Genomic DNA, 22,145 nt, shown 5'->3' with positions numbered 1-22,145 from the left:
ACCTGTAGAGCAGGGGGAGATCCAGAGAGAGACACTTTCAGTCAGGGTCCTCCACCACTGCAGCCCCCTACTCGAAGCCCCCATGCCTTAACCCACACAACTCACTTCTCAGGCAGAATATGATTGCTGCATGTCCTCGCAATGTAGATGTGTTCGTGTACATGGAGGTGAGCCTTCCTCAACATTTGTGAGGTAACTGATAATATAAAACTTTGCACTCTACTCCAACCAATTACCCATATCATATGAAATCTATTGATCTCTGCAATCTTGTCCCATCATCTTCTGGCCTAGATTTGTTTTCTTGTGGCACTCTACTACACTGCAGGATGATAACAATAGACTATACTTCAGGGATTTCTGTCAGGGAAAAATGTCCAGGTCAACCATTTACAATGGGTCATCACACTGAATTTGGTAACTGGAGACAAAACGGCAGGCTTATTTTTGGGGGAATTAGTGTCACAAATTGTATATGAGGGCATAAGAGACATTATTTACATATGGTCGCTAAGTACATTATAAAACCAATGCTGTGTTGGACAGGTTCTGTCGGACATCTTCAGCCCGCTCCTAGATTGTAAAATAAGTATGAACATTCTCAGTGCACATTGGTCAGTGAAGAGAAACAATTAAGCTTTGCCTATAACATATCTATCTTAACACACAGATGTTCAGTGCGTAGCAGCAGATCATAAACAAACCATCAAATAGCAGTTATAGAGCTCATTGTAATGGCTGGAATGTTTCCATATGTTTGATGCAGTTCCAAATATTCCATTCCAGCCGTTTACAATGAGTCCGTACTCCTATAGCCTATAATAAGCTCTCTAAAGCCATGACATCATTTTCTGGAATTTTCCAAGCTGTTTAAAAAGGCACAGTCAACTTAATGTATGTAAATGTCTGACCCACTGGAATTGTGATACAGTGAAAAAAATCTGTCTGTAAACAATTGTTGGAAAAATGACTTGTGTCACGCACAAAGTAGATGTCCTAACCAACTTGCCAAAACTATAGTTTGTTAGCAAGAAATGTGTGGAGTGGTTGAAACACTCAGGTTTATGTAAACTTCCGACTCCAAACAACTGTATTTGAATGTTAGACTTTCATACTAGACGACAGCACCTTAAATGCCGTTTCTGTGTCGATTTAGAATTTCATGAAATAAATGGTCATTTCCAAGTCTTCAGTGTGAACAATTTTGTGATTATAATGCACATATCCATGCCTTTGTTTGGCTTCTGTTGGTACCTCACAAAACACAAACCATAACCGTATCATATACCAAATAGATGCAACAGTCTGACATAAAGCACTTCTCATAATACAGCTTTTAATAAACGTTGGAGTTTAAGGCCAGAACCTGAGCAGAGAATTGCTTCTGAAGAGATGTACCATTTCACTGTAGGGCAGAAGGAGTTTACAGCAGCAGTGTGACAGAAGCACAGTACCCGCCATGATGGATAGCCTCATCTCCCTCTAGAAAGTGTCTCCTCATAGCCAGACGTATGGGGATGATGTGTGTTCTTTCTGAGACTATAGGTTCATATAATTCAATCAGTGGAACACCACTGGAAATGTTGGGGCACTTTGTCATATAGAATAGAGGTGATCTGTCACAATGTCACTTTATTTCCTTTGAAAAAACAGGGACAATTTCATGTGGAGAGAAGCCAAGCTGACTGCATATACTGCTAGGTGATAAAAAACGAACTGGTTGACTTAGGATGACATTGTGCCACTGTTAATAAAAAATGAAAAGCTAGGGAGTTAAACTCTCACATTTACAGTGCAATAGAACTCATGTTACACTAAAGATTAAATCACATACCAGTTAGATTTTTACTCCCCCTACCTCCCTCCCCAACTCAGTTTAAGGTACGTACACATGCCAACAGCGTCACCGTCTGGGCACCATAGTTTTGTGGGAAAAATAAGGTATGGTCTCATGAATACCTGCCATTAGACTGTTGACCAGAGGAGGGCAGTCACGAGCCTTACAATAAACGTTGAGGCCTGAGGAGGTGAGGGAGACAAGGCAGCTTGAGTCCTATTCCCTGTTCATGAACTGATTCCTGTTGAAAACAACAGAAAATCCCAACCTAACATTTACACAACTACCCTAAGTGGCCTCATGACATTACAGAGGGTAATTTACTCTAGCTGATTTGCAAGGGATATGAAAGCTGAGCTCAGATCGATATTGGCCTGAGTCCCCAAGCAGGCTGGACAGTAGGTCATAGTACTATAACCCCCATTCCCCACCCGCTCCTCTCTCCCCAGCCTATGGGCATCCCTCCAGGGCCTGAGTAAAGTCCACAGGCCAACAGTCTCTCAGCTCACCCTATATCATCTTCATAGCCCAAATAAATTAGCACTTAATTCTGAGTGCGACCATCGACTATTTTCTCATGGAATAGGGTACAATGAGAGCTCTGTTTGCCACAAGTACTAATTTACAGAGCTGGCTCATCATCGGACAATGTTGAAGGAAGGGGATGTAAAGCGGATGTGTAGTGGCTTCCTTTCCTCTTGACCATAGCCACTGCCCTAGCCTGAAAGGGCGGGGTTGTTTCGTACACATACAGTCCACATTCAAGGTTTCCAAACGACCAAAACATTCAATGAGATCCAGGGATATGGTGCAACAAAAAGGTTTATTCTTCTAATATCAAACAAACAAAAATATTCTCCAATCAACTTAAAGCATAGATTACTTGATGTGAAAAATACATAACATGGCCTGTCTGTATGGTCAAAAGACTATACCGCTCCCGCGTCTAGCTAGGACTCCCCCACCCCCGAAGGCCCAACGTCCTGCCTTTATCCTAACACACTTACCACATGGGCAAGAGGGGGGGGGCAAAGAGGGGGGGCCAAGTTACACTAATCACAAAGGAATATATCTTAATCAGGTAAATATAAATCATTAAGGTACCCAATATTTCATCATATACATTCATAATGAATATATTTACACAAACGTACATGGAGCTCTGTATGTTCTATCTTTTATACGAATATGTCCAAATCGGCTCTAACAGGATGCTTGTGTAATTGAATGAGATTTGTTTTGTGTTCAACCTTAACTGATATGAATAGATTCCATTGCAAAGTTTTGTATTCAGTCACCTTTCCACATATGTGAATACCTAGAAATATCTTGAGTATTCCTTCTCCTTCCTCTGCTGCAGTATTACATACAGTACATTTGATGTTCCAGACGGACACCAACAGTTGTTCTGGACCAACTACACTGAACAGAAAAAAACACCCTAATCTATGGATTTCACATGACTGGGAATACAGATATGCATCTGTTGGTCACAGATACGTAAAAAAAAAAAAAAAAGTAGGGGACATGGATCAGAAAAACAGTCAGTATCTGGTAACCACCATTTGCCTCATGCAGCGCGACACATATCCTTCACATACAGTATATCACAAAAGTGAGTACACCACTCACATTTTTTTAAATATTTGAGTATATCTTTTCATGTGACAACACTGAAGAAATGACACTTTGCTACAATGTAAAGTAGTGAGTGTACAGCTTGTATAACAGTGTAACTTTGCTGTCCCCTCAAAATAACTCAACACACAGCCATTAATGTCTAAACCGCTGACAACAAAAGTGAGTACACCCCTAAGTGAAAATGTCCAAATTGGTCCCAATTAGCCATTTTCCCTCCCCGGTGTCATGTGACTCATTAGTGTTACAAGGTCTCAGGTGTGAATGGGGAGCAGGTGTGTTAAATTTGGTGTCATCGCTCTCACACTCCCTCATACTGATTGGTCACTGGAAGTTCAACATGGCACCTCATGGCAAAGAACTGAAAAAAAAAGAATTGTTGCTCTATGTAAAGATGGCCTGGGCTATAAGAAGATTGCCAAGACCCTGAAACGGAGCTGCAGCACGGTGGCCAAGACCATACAGCGGTTTAACTGGACAGGTTCCACTCAGAACAGGCCTCGTCATGGTCGACCAAAGAAGTTGAGTGCACATGCTCAGGGTCATATCCAGAGGTTGTCTTTGGGAAATAGACGTATGAGTGCTGCCTACATTGCTGCAGAGGTTGAAGGGGTGGGGGGTCAGCCTGTCAGTGCTCAGACCATATGCCGTACACTGTATCAAATTGGTCTGCATGGCTGTCGTCCCAGAAGGAAGTCTCTTCTAAAGATGATGCACAAGAAAGCCCGCAAACAGTTTGCTGAAGACAAGCAGACTAAGGACATGGATTACTGGAACCATGTCCTGTGGTCTGATGAGACCAATATAAACTTATTTGGTTCAGATGGTGTCAAGCGTGTGTGGCGGCAACCAGGTGAGGAGTACAAAGACAAGTGTGTCTTGCCTACAGTCAAGCATGGTGGTGGGAGTGTCATGGTCTGGGGCTGCATGAGTGCTGCCGGCACTGGGAAGCTACAGTTCATTGAGGGAACCATGAATGCCCACATGTATTGTGACATACTGAAGCAGAGCATGATCCCCCTCCCTTCGGAGACTGGGCCGCAGGGCAGTATTCCAACATGATAACGACCCCAAACACACCTCCAAGATGACCACTGCCTTGCTAAAGAAGCTGAGGGTAAAGGTGATGGACTGGCCAAGCATGTCTCCAGACCTAAACCCTATTGAGCATCTGTGGGGCATCCTCAAACGGAAGATGGAGGAGTGCAAGGTCTCTAACATCCACCAGCTCCGTGATGTCGTCATGGAGGAGTGGAAGAGGACTCCAGTGGCAACCTGTGAAGCTCTGGGGGACTCCATGCCCAAGAGGGTTAAGGCAGTGCTGGAAAATGATGGTGGCCACACAAAATATTGACACTTTGGGCCCAATTTGGACATTTTCACTTAGGGGTGTACTCACTTTTGTTGCCAGCGGTTTAGACATTAATGGCTGTGTGTTGAGTTATTTTGAGGGGACAGCAGATTTACACTGTTAAACAAGCTGTACACTCACTTCTTTACATTGTAGCAAAGTGTCAATTCTTCAGTGTTCAGTCACATGAAAAGATATACTCATATTTACAAAAATATGAGGGGTGTACTCACTTTTGTGATATACTGTAGAGTTGATCAGGCTGTTGATTGTGGCCTGTGGATTGTTGTCCCACTCCTCTTCAATGGCTGTGCGAAGTTGCTGGATATTGGTGGAACTGGAACACTGTCGTACACGTCGGTCCAGAGCATCCCAAACATGCTCAATGGGTAGTGACATGTCTGGTTAGTATGGAGGCCATGGAAGAACTGGGACATTTTCAGCTTCCAGGAATTGTGTGCAGATCCTTGCGACATGGAGCTGTGTATTATCCTGCTGACACATGAGGTGATGGCAGCGGATGAATGCCATGACAATGGGCCTCAGGATCTCATTACGTTATCTCTGTGCATTCAAATTGCCATCAATAAATGCTATTTTGTTTGTTGTCCGTACCTTATGCCTGCCCATACCATAACCACACCATCATGGGGCACTCTGTTCACAATGTTGACATCAGCAAACCACTCGCCCACACAACGCCATACACGCTGTCTGACATCTGCCCGGTACAGTTGAAACCGGGATTAATCATGGAAGAGCACACTTCTCCAGCATGCCAGTGGCCATCGAATGTGAGCATTTTCCCACTGAAGTCGGTCACGACGCCAAACTGCAGTCAGGTCAAGATCCTGTTGAGGATGACGAGCATGCAGATGGGCTTCTCCGAGACGGTTTGACAGTTTGCGCAGAAATTCATCAGCTGTCCAGGTGGCTGGTCTCATACGATCCCGCAGGTGAAGAAGCCAGATGTGGAGGTCCTGGGCTGGCATGGTTACATGTGGTCTGCGGTTGTGAGGCCTGTTGGACGTACCGCCAAATTCTCTAAAACTACGTTGGAGGCAGCTTAAGGTAGAAAAATGAACCTTAAAGTCTCTGGCGCAACTCTGGTGGACATTCCTGCAGTCAGCATGCCAAGTGCACGCTCCCTCAAAACTTGAGACATCTGTGGCATTGTGTTGTGTGACAAAACTGCACATTTTAGAGTGGCCTGTTATTGTCCCCTGCACAAGCTGCACCTGTGTAATAATAATGATGTTTAATCAGCTTCTTGATATGCCATACCTGTCAGGTGGATGGATTATCTTGGCAAAGGAGAAATGCTCACTAACCGGCATGTGAACAAATTTGTGCACAACATTTTGAGAGAAAGCTTTTTATGCGTGTGGAACATTTCTGGGATCTTTTACTTCAGCTCATGAAACATGGAACCAACACTTTACATGTTGAGTTTATATTTTTGTTCAGTATAAATAAAGTGACATTGAATAATGGGTTTGTGCTACTTCTACTCAGCTGCTCAGGTGATGAAATCCCTAATGAGCCACCAGCAAGATTTCATTTAAGATGATTGTTCTTCCAAAAAAACTAAAGTCTTATGTTATTTCATATTGATGCCTATTTGAGATGGCAAGGGTGGCCTGGACAAGGCTTTTATCAACGTTATTTGTCTATAAGGCTGATAGGCATTGTTAAATAACAATCAACAACAATGTCCGAAAAATTGCGTAAAAATTTAACAAATTTGTGAAAATGCACCAAAACATATTTGTCCTACAGTTCACCAAACTGAAAGAGGTTTATTTGTGCTATACAGAACCAATAAAGCACATCATGCATATTATACAAGAAGGAAAGGCATTATCTCAGGCATTATCTTTAATTAATTTCCTAATCTAACATTCCTCACATTTACTGTATGTAGAATCTTCAAAACTTAAAGCTTCTGATGCAAAATGCCTCTCAGCAGCCGATACAACTTAGGGGGGCACAGAGATAAAACACACACCTTAAAGATCATTAGCAATTAATATTTGGGGATTCATGAAGAAAAACAGCGTAAAACACTTGTTTCATAATTCATACTATAAACAAGAAAGTCTCCCACTTCCTTAATAATTTAGAAGTAAGCTAATGTTGATTTATTCAGGAAGGTCTTTGCCACCAGCGCTGCCTGGAGTTCCCAAATTTGAATTAAAGTAGGACAGTAGCAGGCGAGTCTGTAATAACATTTGTATAATTGCATTATTGCTCTGGGCTCAGTTCATTTCCTCCTCCAGTAGCTGCGTGAAATTGTTTGATTCTCGAAACCGCCTTGAGTCTGCAGCTCTGGGGTTGGAGGGTGGTACAGGAACAGGAAGGAATGCGACACACTCTTCTTCTCTCCCTCTTTCTCTCCATCACTTTCTTTCCCCCTCTCTGTCTGATTCTCTGTCTGACATATACACACACACACACACAAACAGCAACACAGATAAATAACCCTTTGTTATTCTGAGTTTCATAATACTGCTACACTAGCTCACTTAATAACTCAATCTGTCTGGAGAATATGATTGATATCCTCACTCACCTTGTCGCTTCGGATAAATATTTTGCTGCATTTGTATGATAATGCTGGGAGACTGAGTGCATTTGGCATTTATCACATTCGTCAAATAACGCCAAAATTAGCTTTTGAACACACAATTGGCCATTTTTAGTTAACATTGGCTGCAGAATTGACCAAGTTCTACCAGTGTCAGCCATTCTAGGATACCGGTTTCTAGGATAAAGAGTACACCTCACATATCTAGGAGAGAGAGTGCACCTCATGTTTATCCTGTAGCTCAAAAAGCAAGTTACAGAATGATCATAACGAGAGTTGCCATCTTCATCATTGGACTGTTATGCCTGCTGTTGTTGCGCATTGCAATTTTGTTTGTCATTGATTTGGATTTACATTTTTTTCTAAACGCTAATTTACAAAACCAAGACTACACCATAAGACAAACAATCAAGTTTAAGCGCTATTAGCCTGTGTAGTGCACACCTGAGACCCCAGTGGCTTAGCGACAGGAAGAGGGTGGAGAATCTCTGATTGGTTTCCTCAGGGCTCGGTTTCTCTCAGTTCCCAACCCCACATTCCCTCACTCCCTATCCCTCCCTCCCTCCTTCATCCCCCTTCCTTCTATGCAGAACAACCCAAACTCTAGTTTGATGAAACACATTTGTTTGGCTTAACTCTTACATTGCCATCACGACAGCCATATCGCGGAGGCCTCGGAGGTGTAACGTGGCCCATCAGCCATGTAGCTAATGAGAGGATATATGTAGGACTATGGGACTTCACCGGAGGACCTGTTTCCATTTGGGTCTGGCCTGCACTGCCATGTTATTAGGAAAACCTTTATTATTGTTGCCCTCTAGTGGGAACCATGTAATAGGATTACATTTTATTAGAGCCTCCCAGCATTACCCAACCAAACCCCCTCCTCCTCTTGTCTCTCCTCTCTTCCTCTTACTGCATTGTCATTACCTCTTCTGTCCACTGTGGGTGGGCTGGCTGTATGGCTGGGTTTGGGATGGGAAGAACTGGGTGGATGTATTTCGCTGTGATCAGAGTATTAGTGAAGATCGGTGCTCAAACAGACTGAATAGGACCACTCCTGTCTACCATCGGAGAGCCACATTGTGTGAGGGTATGCTGCTATGTGTTATAATTTACTAGGATACTCCTGGTATATTCCACCATTGAAACCGTCATGAGGGCTAAACAAAAGAGAACATTTTCATGCAGATGCAAGTCATATCAAAAGGTTCTTCATTTTAGGTACAGTACCTTGATGATACCAAGCCCAACATATGACAACTCCACAGTACACTTTACCAAAACAAGCTAGTTGCAACAGAGCCTTCCTTAAAAGTTATATGTCCCAGTGCCAAAAATACTATTTGATGATAAACTGCAGGCAGCCCCAAACTATACATGGCCGTAGGGCAGATTGAGTCAGATTCAGGAACAATTGCAACCCTCTCCCTATCCAGCCCACTCCCTTACATAACCACGGGCCATTACAGGGGTGTGGTGTGAACAGCAAGAGTCATTAACGTGGTCTGAGGCTACATCACAGCAAGATCTCTCAGTATGTTCTGAATGAGGATAGCTGTGGCCACTGTTTGATTGAGTTCATTAGAACTATGGGGAGAGCTGGCGAAATCAAATCAAAGTGTATTGTCGTAGAATGAAAGAGCCATGGGCATACTGACTGAGGGAAAGGGAGATCAAGCCTCCAGTACGCACTAGTCTGACCTAAAGATTCAAGAAGAACAAATTCACTTCTCACTGATGACACATTCAGAAGCTATGAGGAATTCAGCAAGTGAACAGTCAAAGTTTAGACAGGAGGATAAATATATTTTGGAAAGAACTAGACCAATAAAAAAAAGAGTGTCATCTGCCTCAAAAAGGGAACAAGTGATATAGTATTTGTGAGATAAAATTAATACAGACAAAGAAACCATGGCTTTGTATAACTGTGGCTCAGTTGACTGTTTTCCAGAGAGTTGGAAAGTAACTCAAGCCTCCATACAGGGCATGCATGTATAACCTTAGGCATGATGTCATCAGGCACTGTTGCCAGGCTAGGTTTGTTTGGGGCGAAATAACATCTGCAAGCTATTTCACTAATTTGTCCACCAAAATATAGCTTTGACAGGGCTCTCCCGCTGTTGCAGCAGCTAGGTTATTCTCCAAGTAAAACATACCCCACAACCAGAGTATTAGAACAATGGAATTGTTTCTGGCCCCCGAACACCAAGCAAGAGTATTCAAAAAATCACCATTGGCGAGCTGGTTTTCGTTTCTACAACATCTAATGTATATCTTTAATATTGAATTCGGAGGGCCGCATTGTGACTTGGCTCCATTTGTGTGGAAAATGGGGAACGTATGAGATTGAGGCCTTGGGTGCTCTCAGTTTTGCTACAGTTTGTCAGCCTGATTGCAAAGATAGAAAATAATATATATAAATAAAAAGTGCAGGAGGATGGGGGAAATAGAAAATGCAAGGCTTGGCGTTTGTGCGCCAGCCGGCAACCTCCAGGGCAAATAACTCCATTGTAACACTTTAGTCCTATGCTTGTTTTCCCCTGGGACACGTTGGTCAAAAAGTGGAAAGCTAAAAATAAAAAAATAAAAAAACTGTGCTCTGGATGAGTTAAGAATGGCTGGCCCTGGCCGTTTCTCGAAAGCGTGATGATCTCTTTAGGATGCAATGGGCAGACGAACACTCTTTAGATCTTGGACTTTCAGAGTTGGTCAGTGGCCAATTTGCTACAGTTGGTCATTTGCCCGATACAGCCTCAGCCAGAGGGGATGGTTACGAGGGGCCAAACTATGAGTGACATGGAGTACATCAAATTATCTGCACAGGCCTACTCCATCCTGGATACTGTGGTTCTCTTGTTTCCTACATTCTTTGTTTGTCCACACAGACCATGGTATGATGACCACATCTAGCATGTTTGAGTATATGGGAAACTGAAAAGGTAACTGCCTAAACCGCTATCTTCAAACAATCACTATTCATATGATTTTGTTACACAAACGCAACCATCTTCTCTGTAGTGTTAGTGTTTTGAATGGCTTAGTTCAGGAAGGACATACACAGCAGTTGACATTATGTATCAATTAATGCATATTATTTGAAACCTGTGAAGGTGAATAGAGCCCCCTAGTAAAGGTGTCATAATACCCATAAAACCTAGTGGTCAAACAGGGAAATGGTTCCAATAATTTTCCCACCATTCATTTTTCCCATAGTGGATTTTAGAAACACTTCAAATAAGGGCTGTGTTTCGTGTAGGCTTATCCTGGCGGGTTGTTTTGATAACCAAATCTTTCCCAGACAAGGTCATTTATCAATATATTCGGCTCTATTTACTTTCGGATTTGAAAATGTTAATTAGCATCAAAGTAGACATCATGCAAAACTACAAATCCCTGCATGCCATTCCTAGCTGACACCTTTGCTAACAGGTACTGTGTCACTGTAAAACCTGCACAATACAGGTAACAGAATTGTCCATTTAAAAAAAAATGTTTATTTATTCATTACTACATTTAGCTAACAGATAGTTAATCCAGAGATTATTACCTTTGCCTCGGTTCGGCAGTCTTGTCCAGATCATCGTGGCATTTTTAGTTCTTTATGATAGGCACGTTAGCAGCTAATTAGCACAGGCGAATATTGATAAGTCGCCTTGTCCTAGAGAGATTTACACGGTTATCAACACGTCACGCCAGGGTAAACACAGCCCTTATTTGAAGTCTTTCTAAAATTCCCTGTGGGAAAATAATTGGAACCATTTCCATTTGACCGCTAGGTTTTATGGGTATTATGACTCCTACTGTGGTACTCTATAGATTTGCATAGATGTAAACGCTCTTTATTCCCCATTCAGAGCAGCTAGTGCTTTTAACAGCAGGTGGCGAAAGAGAGGATGGAAGCGTTTCTAAATGTTGTTCTTGTGCTTATTTGTAACAGGAGGGTTTGTGTGTTCAACAGCAGTGCATGGGAGACAAATGAACAGGTGCACTGTTGAACTTATCAGGCATGTGGCTCTGTTACGAGTGAAAAGCCATGTAAAATATATGGACATCCTTAAAATGACTGTACAACCAGGTAACACAAATATGTATATTTTGCATTATGTATAAATCAATGAATAGAAGAATTTAGAACTTAATCTTAGCTGTCAATATGCCACCGTTTGAAATTAAAAGCTTCAACATTCCAGGACTCGGTTTTTCAAAAGCATTTTAAGGCTAAATTCATCCGGATATATGGTTCTAACGATTAACTTAACTTAAAATGCTTTTGGGAAACCGGGCCCTGAAATGATGCATGGTTGAACATTTGAAATGAGCTCGTGCATAAGCCCCAGGCGCTGATTCAGACTTGATTGGGACAAGGCTGCAAGTGCTTATTTATATAACTATGTAGGTTGGGAAGTTGGCCAAAGGGAATTGGGGGGGTTCGATTTACCATTAGAATTAATCCATTGATTAAAGTTGATTGTAAATCAAGTTGTTTGACGTTGTGACCATTTATGTTCAAGCTCCAGAACATTAAAACAAATACACGTTAAAAAATAAAATGTTCAGAAGACAACCAACAATCTATATAATTATCACCATCTGCTGCTTTTCCTTCCTGGCAAAGAAACACTCCGTCCATTTGCAGAAATCGCCTGCGGGAACGTTACATCAAAACTAATCATAACGATTAAAATCAGCTTTGCTGTGCGAGAGGAAGCCAATATGGAAGTTTGAGACAGGCGTTAGGATGTTGTATGCCGAAAAAAAAATGCATGATTTTTTTTTTCGCGATTTTATGAAGAAATATAAAATAAATGTTCCACAAAGGCCAACGCACTGTTGTAGTGATGTTTTTTTGCAAGGAGTTTTACTCTGCAGATTGGTTTAGACTGGGGTAGAGACATGAGCTAATTGTATCCTGATCTTTGCCTTGAGGGGTTTGGAGCCCTGGAGCAAGTATTCTCTGTATTTTGTTCTGTCTACCTTAGCCAAGCTATTGCATTTCTCACTGGTGTAGGAAGGGAAGCAGATCGCAGGCGAAATCTGAGGGAAAGGATTCTCAAATATACTTTATGCCCATCAATGTTTCAGGTAAGCGGATATTTATTGGGTTTGCTATTATTTCCGAGGCTGGTTTGACTGGGACTTTCAAGGCGCAGCCGCTTTTACGCATGTGCCAGGCGATGAGCGCCACAGTAACACTTAACCACTTCCTGGATATTGTTAGGTGTAAAACAACTATTTTTCTGTACCTGCCGACGAATGACTTAGTTTCTATTTGTATTTTCACCGAATTTTACGACCTTTGTTCAGAAAACACCATAGCTATCGGTCCGTGTGAATTTGCTCCTGGCGCATTGTTTCAGCCCGAACACATCGTCGCCGTTTTCCCCGTCGGACATCGTGTCACACAAACTGAGTTTAGGCATTTCGATAGAAAAAGCCTCTTCGCTTGTCCTAAACCAGTTTCATTTCCTGAGTGCCCCAGATCTGGCTAATGAAATACGCCATTGTGGAGCAATTTTGCCGGAGGGTTTTTATTTTGTAAGACAGGAGGTACCTATTTTACACACGTCAATGCAAATTCTGTGAATAATGCATTTTGTATTTGGCGTCGTTTTGTAACGAGAACCATATCTATGTAAACCAAGAGACAATGCAGGCTACAGTATCTTCCTTTTGCTTCCCATAGATCTCTTGCGGGGCTGACCTATACCCGTGCGCAGGGAATTCCACGGTACAGAGGTGCCACTGCAAATATTTAGATACTCCCTGGCGGAAGTCTGGATCTATGTTTGCATCTTTGTAGCTGTGATGTTATGGAGACAAAACATGATATATATGGTTAGTATGAGTTTACAAATTCGAATTTTAGGAATGATATTCATCCACAATGGTTAACACATTACTAGCGAGATATATGGTTGCGCATCAGGATGTGGCCGCAATGGCTATGAACACTGCAACTTTTTGAACTTGTCATTTCTCAATCAAAATCTAACTGGTTACAGGCTGCTGGTGGTATATTTCCACCCTTTTAATTCCAAAAAGTAAAACGCGCACACGTTAACATTTTAATTAATCCTATTCCCTACTTGAGTGAAATGCGTGGCTCTAGGAGCATTCACTGGAGGGCGCTGTTATGACGAGCAACATTCGCATCTGTGCGTAAAAGGGCACCATTGCTCAATGTGCTTCACACACACACACATATACATATGTAGGTGTGTGTGTGTGTGGGTGTCATTAGTCACACATTATAGTATCTCCAAATGTACGAGGGAACCTTTAACAATTTTTGGATGATTAAAACAGTGGACTCAACAGCAAACTATGTCCAGATGAAAAGATTCCTACCATAATGCTTACTTGTGCATGCAACTGTTTGTGTCTGTGTGAACAAAAAATCATGTCAAATATTTGTTAAACTAAACACAGAAACTGAGTGCAGTCCAACTCCAGATTTGTTTCAACATGGTGTGGATTTGGTCAACACATTTACACCAGACTAGGATAAACATGGAAGTCACTTGAGACGGAACTATTTGTTTAGACTTAAATATGCAAGAACACGCTAAACTTGAGTTGCACGGGAACACTGAACCACTAACAAATGGTAGAGCATTTGTTTTGTATCCACACAGCAATGTGGTTGGCCTACATTATTCAAAAGGGCAACAGGTGGGAAGACTGACTTGCAGGAGTTCTGAAAGGAAAAAAGATGAAGAGAATGGGATGTAGTATATCAGTCCACACGTACAGGTAACTGCCAAAATAATGGAAACAATTGAGTAAATGAGACAGTCTATTGACTACGGGTGTAGTTCCTGAGTTAATTAAGCAATTAACATCCCATCATGCTTAGTGTTATGTATAAAAATGCTGGGCAGGCCATTATTTTGGCTGCCATGGCTATGCCCCATCCACAGGGCATGAGTAGTCACTGAATGGTTTGATCAGCATTAAAACAATGTAAACCATATGCCATTGTCATCTGTCACCAGATCTCAACCCAATTGGACACTTATGGGAGATTCTGGAGAGGTGTCTGAGACGGCGTTATCAATGAACAAAACACCAAATGATCAAATTTCCCAGAATAATGGTGTCGCATCCCTACAATAGAGTTTGACACTTGTAGACTCTACCAAGGTGCATTAAAGTTGTTCTGGCTCGTTGTGGCCCAACACCCTATTTTAAGACCCTTTATGTTGGCGTTCTTGCGATGCCCTTGCAGTGTTAGTTGTCAGGTTCTACTGATGATCTTACCACCTGGGTGTCCTGGTCTGTGCCGTTTAGATGTTAACTGTAAGAGTTGAAGTGTTCTCCTGCTGTTTGAAAGTAGGAGTAGTCAACCTGAAAAAGAATCCACAGGAAATGGTTTTAATTGGAGTTGGGATGAAATGGTTGTGCTACATGTACTGAATCCCATTCTCTTTTTCTCCTCTCTCGCTCCATGACATGCGCACACACACACACACATTTTTCATGATTCTTCGAAGCAGATTCTCCATTCCATCCACCTTCATGATGGCAAGGCTTTGAGGACAGCCAATTCCAGCGAGCTGGTTTTCAGAACTTTCTACACATACCATCTTCTACAAATTAGTCAGGGAACAAATTACCTGCATTCTGAGTATGATCCCACGCACTTTGCCGGCTGCTGTACACAGGTTTCCCTTTTGAAGAGCAGCCGTGTGATTTCTCCCTCTCTGTTCGCCCCGCGGGCCCCTCTGCCTTCTGCGAGAGTGATTCTGGAGTTGAATTTTAAAACTATGTACGGCTGCCTGCGCTTATCAGCCTGTGCACAAACGAACTGCATGCAAATCAGGGCAGGATCACACACCACAGTCTAGGCCTGCACTCAAAGGCAGGCTTAATTGCTAATTGGGTATCTAGGTGTGAAACCCACACTGCCAAAACTGAGAAGTAAAAACATGGATGTTTTAAGGCTAGTTGTGGTTCTTTTTTAATTAAATTATTTTTTAAATACTGATTTTTAAAATGAGTGGATTGGATTTCCTGAACGTTATAGGAAAACCCAGGAGAGTATAGTGTGTGTCAATACTTCATGTAGATTGGATTCTGTTTGGTAAACGACTACAATGAGGGGTCAGATGTTGTGGATTTAATGTTACCATCTTATGGTGTGTATTATGATATTTTTGCAGTGCTGTTATGGAAAATGTATTCTCCCTTTCTGCTTTTTGAAAGATAAAAAATAATTGCCTGTGGATCTCTGATATGCCATTAGATTAGATCTAGAAGGGACTTTGAAGTCTGCATATTTCTGGTATGGGCCAAGACCATACTGCTTTATAGAGGGAGGAACCTTTTGGACTGTGTGTGGATGGTAGGTACCGGTAGGAACTAGGAAGGGCACCTGCAAAACTGTTAATAAGAAAAGAGATTAGGCTAAATAAATAACCATAACAGACACATTGCAAAAAACAAAGTGGAAATGTGTCCATAACATTGAGCAACATTATCCAGCTAGTTTATGTAAAATGGGTGGGTGTCACTGTTTTTAATTTGCTCATCAAATCTACACTACAATCTTAACAGCCCTCCTGAATACAGCCCATTGTTCTGGGCAAATAATAATAATGTATTCAACTTTTATGGCGCTGTTCATGACGTAAATAAATATCAAAGCGTTGTAAAGCAACAACAAAAACGCCGTTTAAAAAGAAACGTATCATCATGAGTAGATCGACGGTTGAGAGAGTTCGTGGTTTGATTGAGGTCAGCGGAGGGCGTACGTACGCTATCAATAGTATCAGTGTCTGCTTTATGTGCGTAAACTGCTCTATGGGCTGTGTGCTGTGGAGACTAAAAGGGTCGGGGAAAGGTTAAGCGTTCATCCGGGGTCGCCAATGCCCTGGGGGCTAGTGTGTGTGTTTAATCTAGAACCGAAACACGAGGTCTATGTTGCATTTTGATTATGTACTTTGGTTAGTCACGGAATACTCTGCACTGTTATAGTGTTTACACTAGTTACTGAGCTTTTTACCAAGGACCTGTTGTTGCCAGACATCTGGACAAGGTTTAGTTTCAGATGCAGGCTAAATGGAAAAGTAATGTTCAGGCTACATGGTAGTGTTTGAGAGGCAGCTGGAAACAAAGGATGGCGAAGAATGGAAAGGGAAAAGGCCAGGGCGCAAATCCAGATCTGCGTCATTTTTTGGGATATGCTGCGCTTTTGGGGTGGTCCAAAGATCAACCTGTTGTCCACTTTATAGAATACACCTTAGCAGACGCGAAATTCAGCGGTAAATGTGACTACCTTCCTTTATGTGGGCGACAACCCTAAAAACCCAGGGGCAACAGGATGAACATGCTGTCGGGGGGCTTTGACTTATCCCAACAACCATTGCAAAAGCGGCACAGTTGACTGTCTGCCACAGAAGCATCGCTCTTGTTTATGGTGTGCTGCTGCCCTTCACGCCTCTCCGGAGTCTGTAGGTGGAAACCGACAGCATCTCCAGCTCGAAGCCTGTTTTTAGTGCGCTAGGTTCGATAATGGAAGCAACAGATATCATGGATTTAACACCTCAGAAACCGAGAAAGCACCCGCATCCAATCAATTCCGTGGATGAGTCCGTAGTACACGCGTCCCTGAAACGAATCTCAATGCGAACAGGAGCGGAATGCGGGGACGCTCCGTTCATGTACTCAAGAAGCAACCCCTTACCTGCAGTATCACTAAAGCAGAATGATAATGCTGTGTCTTCATCGTCAGCGCAGGTAACATACATGTATTTAGTCCAATTCGTTTCCACTTGTGCATACTCTCTGTAGATGCTTTGCTTTATGTCGGTTGCCTAGCCACCAACAGTGGAAGTTGTTGGATTTATTTGGTGTGAATCAATGCAAATGTTTTGTATCCATTTCCCCACGTTGATAAAATCAGATAAGCAGAGCTAATGTCATTTAAAACGTAATCTAAAGTTTTAATTTAAGGTGTTCTTAATCTCTTGGTCATTATTACTTAATTCAAATTAGAACATCTACATTTCTCCCTCCAATGACAATGTTTGCATATTGTGCAGAGACGTTCTGTATTTTTTTTTCTTATTGGCTCAGAGGAGGGTCTTGAACTTGTGATTGGGAAACTCAATTTGTTCTGTGTGCCATTAGAGATATTGCCAGCTAATTGTGTTTTTGGGTTAGCAGGGAACATTTCTAAATCTTATTACATTATTCAAATCTAGACTGATTATTGCTCATTTACAGTCTGTGTGAGATTGCTGCTCCAAATTGATTTGATTTTGGAAGATGATTATGCCCAACAGATATGGAATGTTGTGCTTGGTAACATTCAGGTCAAGGTCAGGAAATACTAGGCTAGTGTAACACATGTATATTATCCCAGTCCTGACTTAACAGAGGGTGTTGGACCTTGGCCAACTATTTGACTAACTTTTTTTCAGAATGATGACAAGAATATTGTCTGGCCAATCAAAGTCCTGCAATGTTGCTATGATGAATTCTTCATTTCAGGTTTAGTTTAAAATGTATCCTTTTTAACCGGTGTGTACTAACACACTTCCTGTTTGGTGTAAATGTATCCTTTTTAACCGGTGTGTACTAACACACTTCCTGTTTGGTGTAAATGTATCCTTTTTAACCGGTGTGTACTAACACACTTCCTGTTTGGTGTAAATGTATCCTTTTTAACCGGTGTGTACTAACACACTTCCTGTTTGGTGTAAATGTAACCGTTTTGACTGGAGTTTGTGCTGTTCAGTCAACATTTATCAATGGAAGAAAATATACATTTACATATTATGAACAAATCCTTTTGAATGTGTATTCAATCTGTGCTGTCCACCATATTGCTAACCATTTAACATGATTTGTCTACTTGTTTGTGACAGGATAACCGTTCCAGCATGTCCAGGCCAATGATCACCAGATCGCCAGCGTCCCCCCTGAGTAACCAGGGCATCCCGACACCCGCACAGCTCACCAAGTCCAACGCCCCTGTGCACATCGACGTGGGCGGACACATGTACACCAGCAGTCTGGCCACGTTAACCAAGTACCCAGAGTCCAGGCATGTGACGGCTCTGCTATTGATACAGTTCCTCAATTACAATAGAGTAAAGCTATGTCTTTGTTCGAGCACTTTTGGTACACAGTGCCACAGTGTTTTTTTAAATCTGTGTTGTTCATTTGTGGTTCTAGAGGGTGTTTGGGATGATTTGAGGGTTGAAAGGGAAATGATGATGTAGATGGTAGCCTAGCCCCTCATTTCAGCCGTGTTCATCTGCATTGACTCTCTTACTGCTTAAAGATGCCGTCTGGGATCTTAAGCACAACAAATTCCTAACGTATCATACGAATTGCAATTAAAATAATAATAATCTTTTTGGGACGTAACATATACAAAATGGATGACGCAATACACAAACTTTGGCTCGTGAACACCACTTTCAAAAGTGCTGTCTGAAACTATACAAAGGTTCTGCAGAATTACTTTCATGCCAACCTCTGACAGTGCAGCCCGGACAAATGTCAAAGTTCATCCAATCACAAAGATGCAGCACTCGAATGGATGAATGTGGTGGGAAAGACTGGATGTTTTAATCACATGGCTTGATATTACTGAGTGTTTCAATTCATATGATTATTGAGGCTATTCTACAATACAGTGATTACAATCCATCATAGCAATATTTCCCCACTGTACCAAATACAAAATGGCCTCCTTTTTTCAAACCTGCCCCAGAGATATTTTGAGACGTAAGCATTTGCATGGCTCAAAAGTCCAAACTGCAGACAAAAGCAGCTCAGTAATTCTGACAGATGTCCCAGCAGCAGTAAAGGGCACGGAACCATCTGGAGGCAAAAGGGCCACGCTGCAGCCTGGGGCCGGGCCGGGCGCCACCCCGCCTCAGGCTCCTCTCTACCAGCTGGCCCTGACCCCTCCATCAGACCAACAGGACAGCTCCTCTTTCCTCTCATCCATACTGCTTCATTTCTCTATCCCTCTGATTCTATCGCTCTCTACCTGTCTTTGTCTGTTTCTCTCTTTCGTTCTCTCTCTCTCGCACGGTCTCTCTCTTTCACACTGTCTCTGTCTGTGTGCATGGAGCAGAGTAATGTCTGCATCACTCAACAAAGGCGTGAAAGAAATCAAACACTGAGCTCACCCACATCCAGTGAGTCATAGCACATGATGCACAGAGTCGCTGTCCTCAGTACTGTCATCTGCTCAACAACTCAACTCAAGAATAGAAGCAGTTTGTTGGGTCCCATAACATATGATTTTTTGAACATGCATGGAAGGGGAAAAAAATATCATAATCTACACATTGGCTAGATTAGGAACTGAGAGTTAAATCATCAAGCATTTTGTTCCAAGTCGCATGTATATTGATCTGTCTCTCTCTCTCTCATTTCAATTTCAATTGAAGGGCTTTATTGGCATGGGAAACATGCGTTTACATTGTCAATGCAAGTGAAATAGACAATAAATGAAAATGAACAGTAAACAATACAATCGCAAAAGTTCCAAAATAATAGACATATCAAACGTTATATTGTCTATATACAGTGTTGTAATGATGTGCAAATTGTTAAAGTACAAAAGGGAAAATATCTAAAATGTTCTTGTGGCAACAGGTCACAAATCTTGCTGCTGTGATTGCACACTGTGGTATTTCACCCAATAGACATGGGAGTTTATCCAAATTGAATTTGTGGGTCTGTGTAATCTGAGCGAAATATGTGTGTCTAAATGGTCATACATTTGGCAGGAGGTTAGGAAGTGCAGCTCAGTTTCCACCTCATTTTGCGGGCAGTGTGCACATAGCCTGTCTTCTCTTGAGAGCCAGGTCTGCCTTGGGCGGCCTTTCTCAATAGCAAGGCTATGCTTACTGAGTCTGTACATAGTTAAGGCTTTCCTTCATTTGGGGTCAGTCACAGTGGTCAAGTATTCTGCCACTACTCTCTGTTTAAGTGAAATAGCATTTTGTTTGCTCTATTTTTTTGTATATTATTTCCAATGTGTCAAGTAATTATCTTTTTTTGTTTTCTCATGATTTGGTTGGGTCTAATTGTGTTGCTGTCCTGGGGCTCTGTGGGGTCTGTTTGTATTTGTGAACAGAGCCCCAGTACCAGCTTGCTTAGGGGACTCTTCTCCAGGTTAATTTCTCTTTAGGTGATGGCTTTGTTATGGAAGGTTTGGGAATCGCTTCCTTTTAGGTGGTTGTAGAATTTGACGGCTCTTTTCTGGATTTTGATCATTAGCGGCCTAATTCTGCTCTGTATGCATTATTTGGTGTTTTAGTTTGTTCACCGAGCATATTTTTGCAGACATTTTTGCAGAATTCTGCATGCAGTCTCGATTTGGTGTTTGTCCCATTTTGTGAATTCTTGGTTGGTGATCGGATCCCAGACCTCACAACCTTAAAAGGGCAATGGGTTCTATAACTGATTCAAGTATAGCCAGATCCGAATTGGTATGTCCAATTTGATGTTCCTTTTGATGGCATAGAAGGCTCTCTCAATTTCAATTCAAGGGCTTTATTGGCTTGGGAAACATATGTTAACATATCTCTCTCTGTGTTTCTCTCTCTCTCTCTGTGTTTTCTTTGTGCCTCTCTCTAGAATCGGCCGTCTCTTTGATGGCACAGAGCCCATAGTGTTGGACAGTCTGAAGCAGCACTACTTCATTGACAGGGACGGACACATGTTCCGCTACATCCTCAACTTCCTCAGGACTTCCAAGCTCCTCATCCCAGACGACTTCAAAGTGAGTGTCTGACTGTCCCCTCCACTGTAGCATCCAATCATCTGGTCAAACCCCAGAGCGCTAGTATATAGAGAGTGTATGGCTCTAGTCAGCATTGGTGCAAAAAGCTCATTTATTTAATTTTTTTGCGTGGCCAAGCCTGAACACCGGGGGAATTATATGGTGTACTCTCCATTGACACTTCGAGGATGTTAGTGAAATGAATTAACAACCAGCAAACATGCTGGCCACATTAGTGTCTGTAGACTTTATGACAGTGCTTACCCCTAAATGTGTGTGTGCCGTGCACTGGCGATCCGTTCGTGTCCAAAAGAGGACCGCTGATCCTCACTGTATGTGACACGTTTGCATTCCGTTTGCTTGTTTTTTTAATGTGTCGTTTAGCCCTTAATTACAAACTTGGCCCGAGAGAAAACAAATGACATTATCTGATGGACTGTCCAAACACAGTGGCACTCCATCAGAGGGGAAGTATGTCAGCTAAAATAAGCAAAGACAAAAGACAGGCCCAAGTTCAGACCCAGGCTAAATTCACCCTGACAGACATTCAGATGTGAGACCGAGTCTGAGACAATTTGAAAGCGTGATTAAGCCCCGCTGCCTTTTGGGCAAGATACCAACCCCTCCCCCCACAATACCTTGTTGGGGTTTGTGGTAGACCTAGATGTTGAATAGGGACTAGTCTTGCTCTGCGTATTTGTAATGCAGTGAATTGTTGTGGTAGATGGGACTCACCCAGAATCCCCGTGGTTTGAGTGATCACACTTTGGCTGGGTCTCAGGAGATTTAACCAGCTTCCTTTCCTCATGAATAGTCATCTATCGGGATTTAGAAGTAGAGGTGTTGAGAACCCATGCACTTTCACCCAAACAGGGAAATTATATTGAGATGCTGCACTTGTGTCAACTTGCCCTGACCTGACCTGGTCTCTTTGCTGTCCCCATGCAGGACTATAGCCTGCTGTACGAGGAGGCCC

General features: G+C 42.2%; 1 protein-coding gene across 3 annotated transcripts in view; it reads left to right on the top strand.

The window, feature by feature from the left end:
- The first annotated feature begins 12,319 nt into the window (after positions 1-12,319).
- LOC139377360 (BTB/POZ domain-containing protein KCTD1) overlaps positions 12,320-22,145 on the top strand; it is a 15,614-nt gene continuing 5,788 nt past the window's right edge. Inside the window, exons 1-5 of one of the 3 annotated variants that reach the window (XM_071120384.1) lie at positions 12,579-12,963; positions 13,100-13,251; positions 18,288-18,466; positions 21,025-21,169; positions 22,118-22,145. The exon at positions 22,118-22,145 is cut by the window's right edge and continues 278 nt beyond it. In XM_071120384.1, the coding sequence (XP_070976485.1) occupies positions 13,222-13,251; positions 18,288-18,466; positions 21,025-21,169; positions 22,118-22,145 (382 nt within the window). In that variant the 5' untranslated portion in view covers positions 12,579-12,963; positions 13,100-13,221. Of the gene's footprint in view, positions 12,499-12,578; positions 12,964-13,099; positions 13,252-16,878; positions 17,155-18,287; positions 18,467-21,024; positions 21,170-22,117 lie in introns of those variants that run through there. The other 2 variants (XM_071120385.1, XM_071120383.1) reach the window with 2 other exon arrangements.

The sequence above is a fragment of the Oncorhynchus clarkii genome, chromosome 20 (genome assembly GCF_045791955.1).
Source record: "Oncorhynchus clarkii lewisi isolate Uvic-CL-2024 chromosome 20, UVic_Ocla_1.0, whole genome shotgun sequence".
Classification (NCBI taxonomy): Eukaryota; Metazoa; Chordata; class Actinopteri; order Salmoniformes; family Salmonidae; genus Oncorhynchus; species Oncorhynchus clarkii.
The sequence above is the reverse complement of the archived record's forward strand: the minus strand, read 5'-3'. Positions and strand labels throughout refer to the sequence as shown.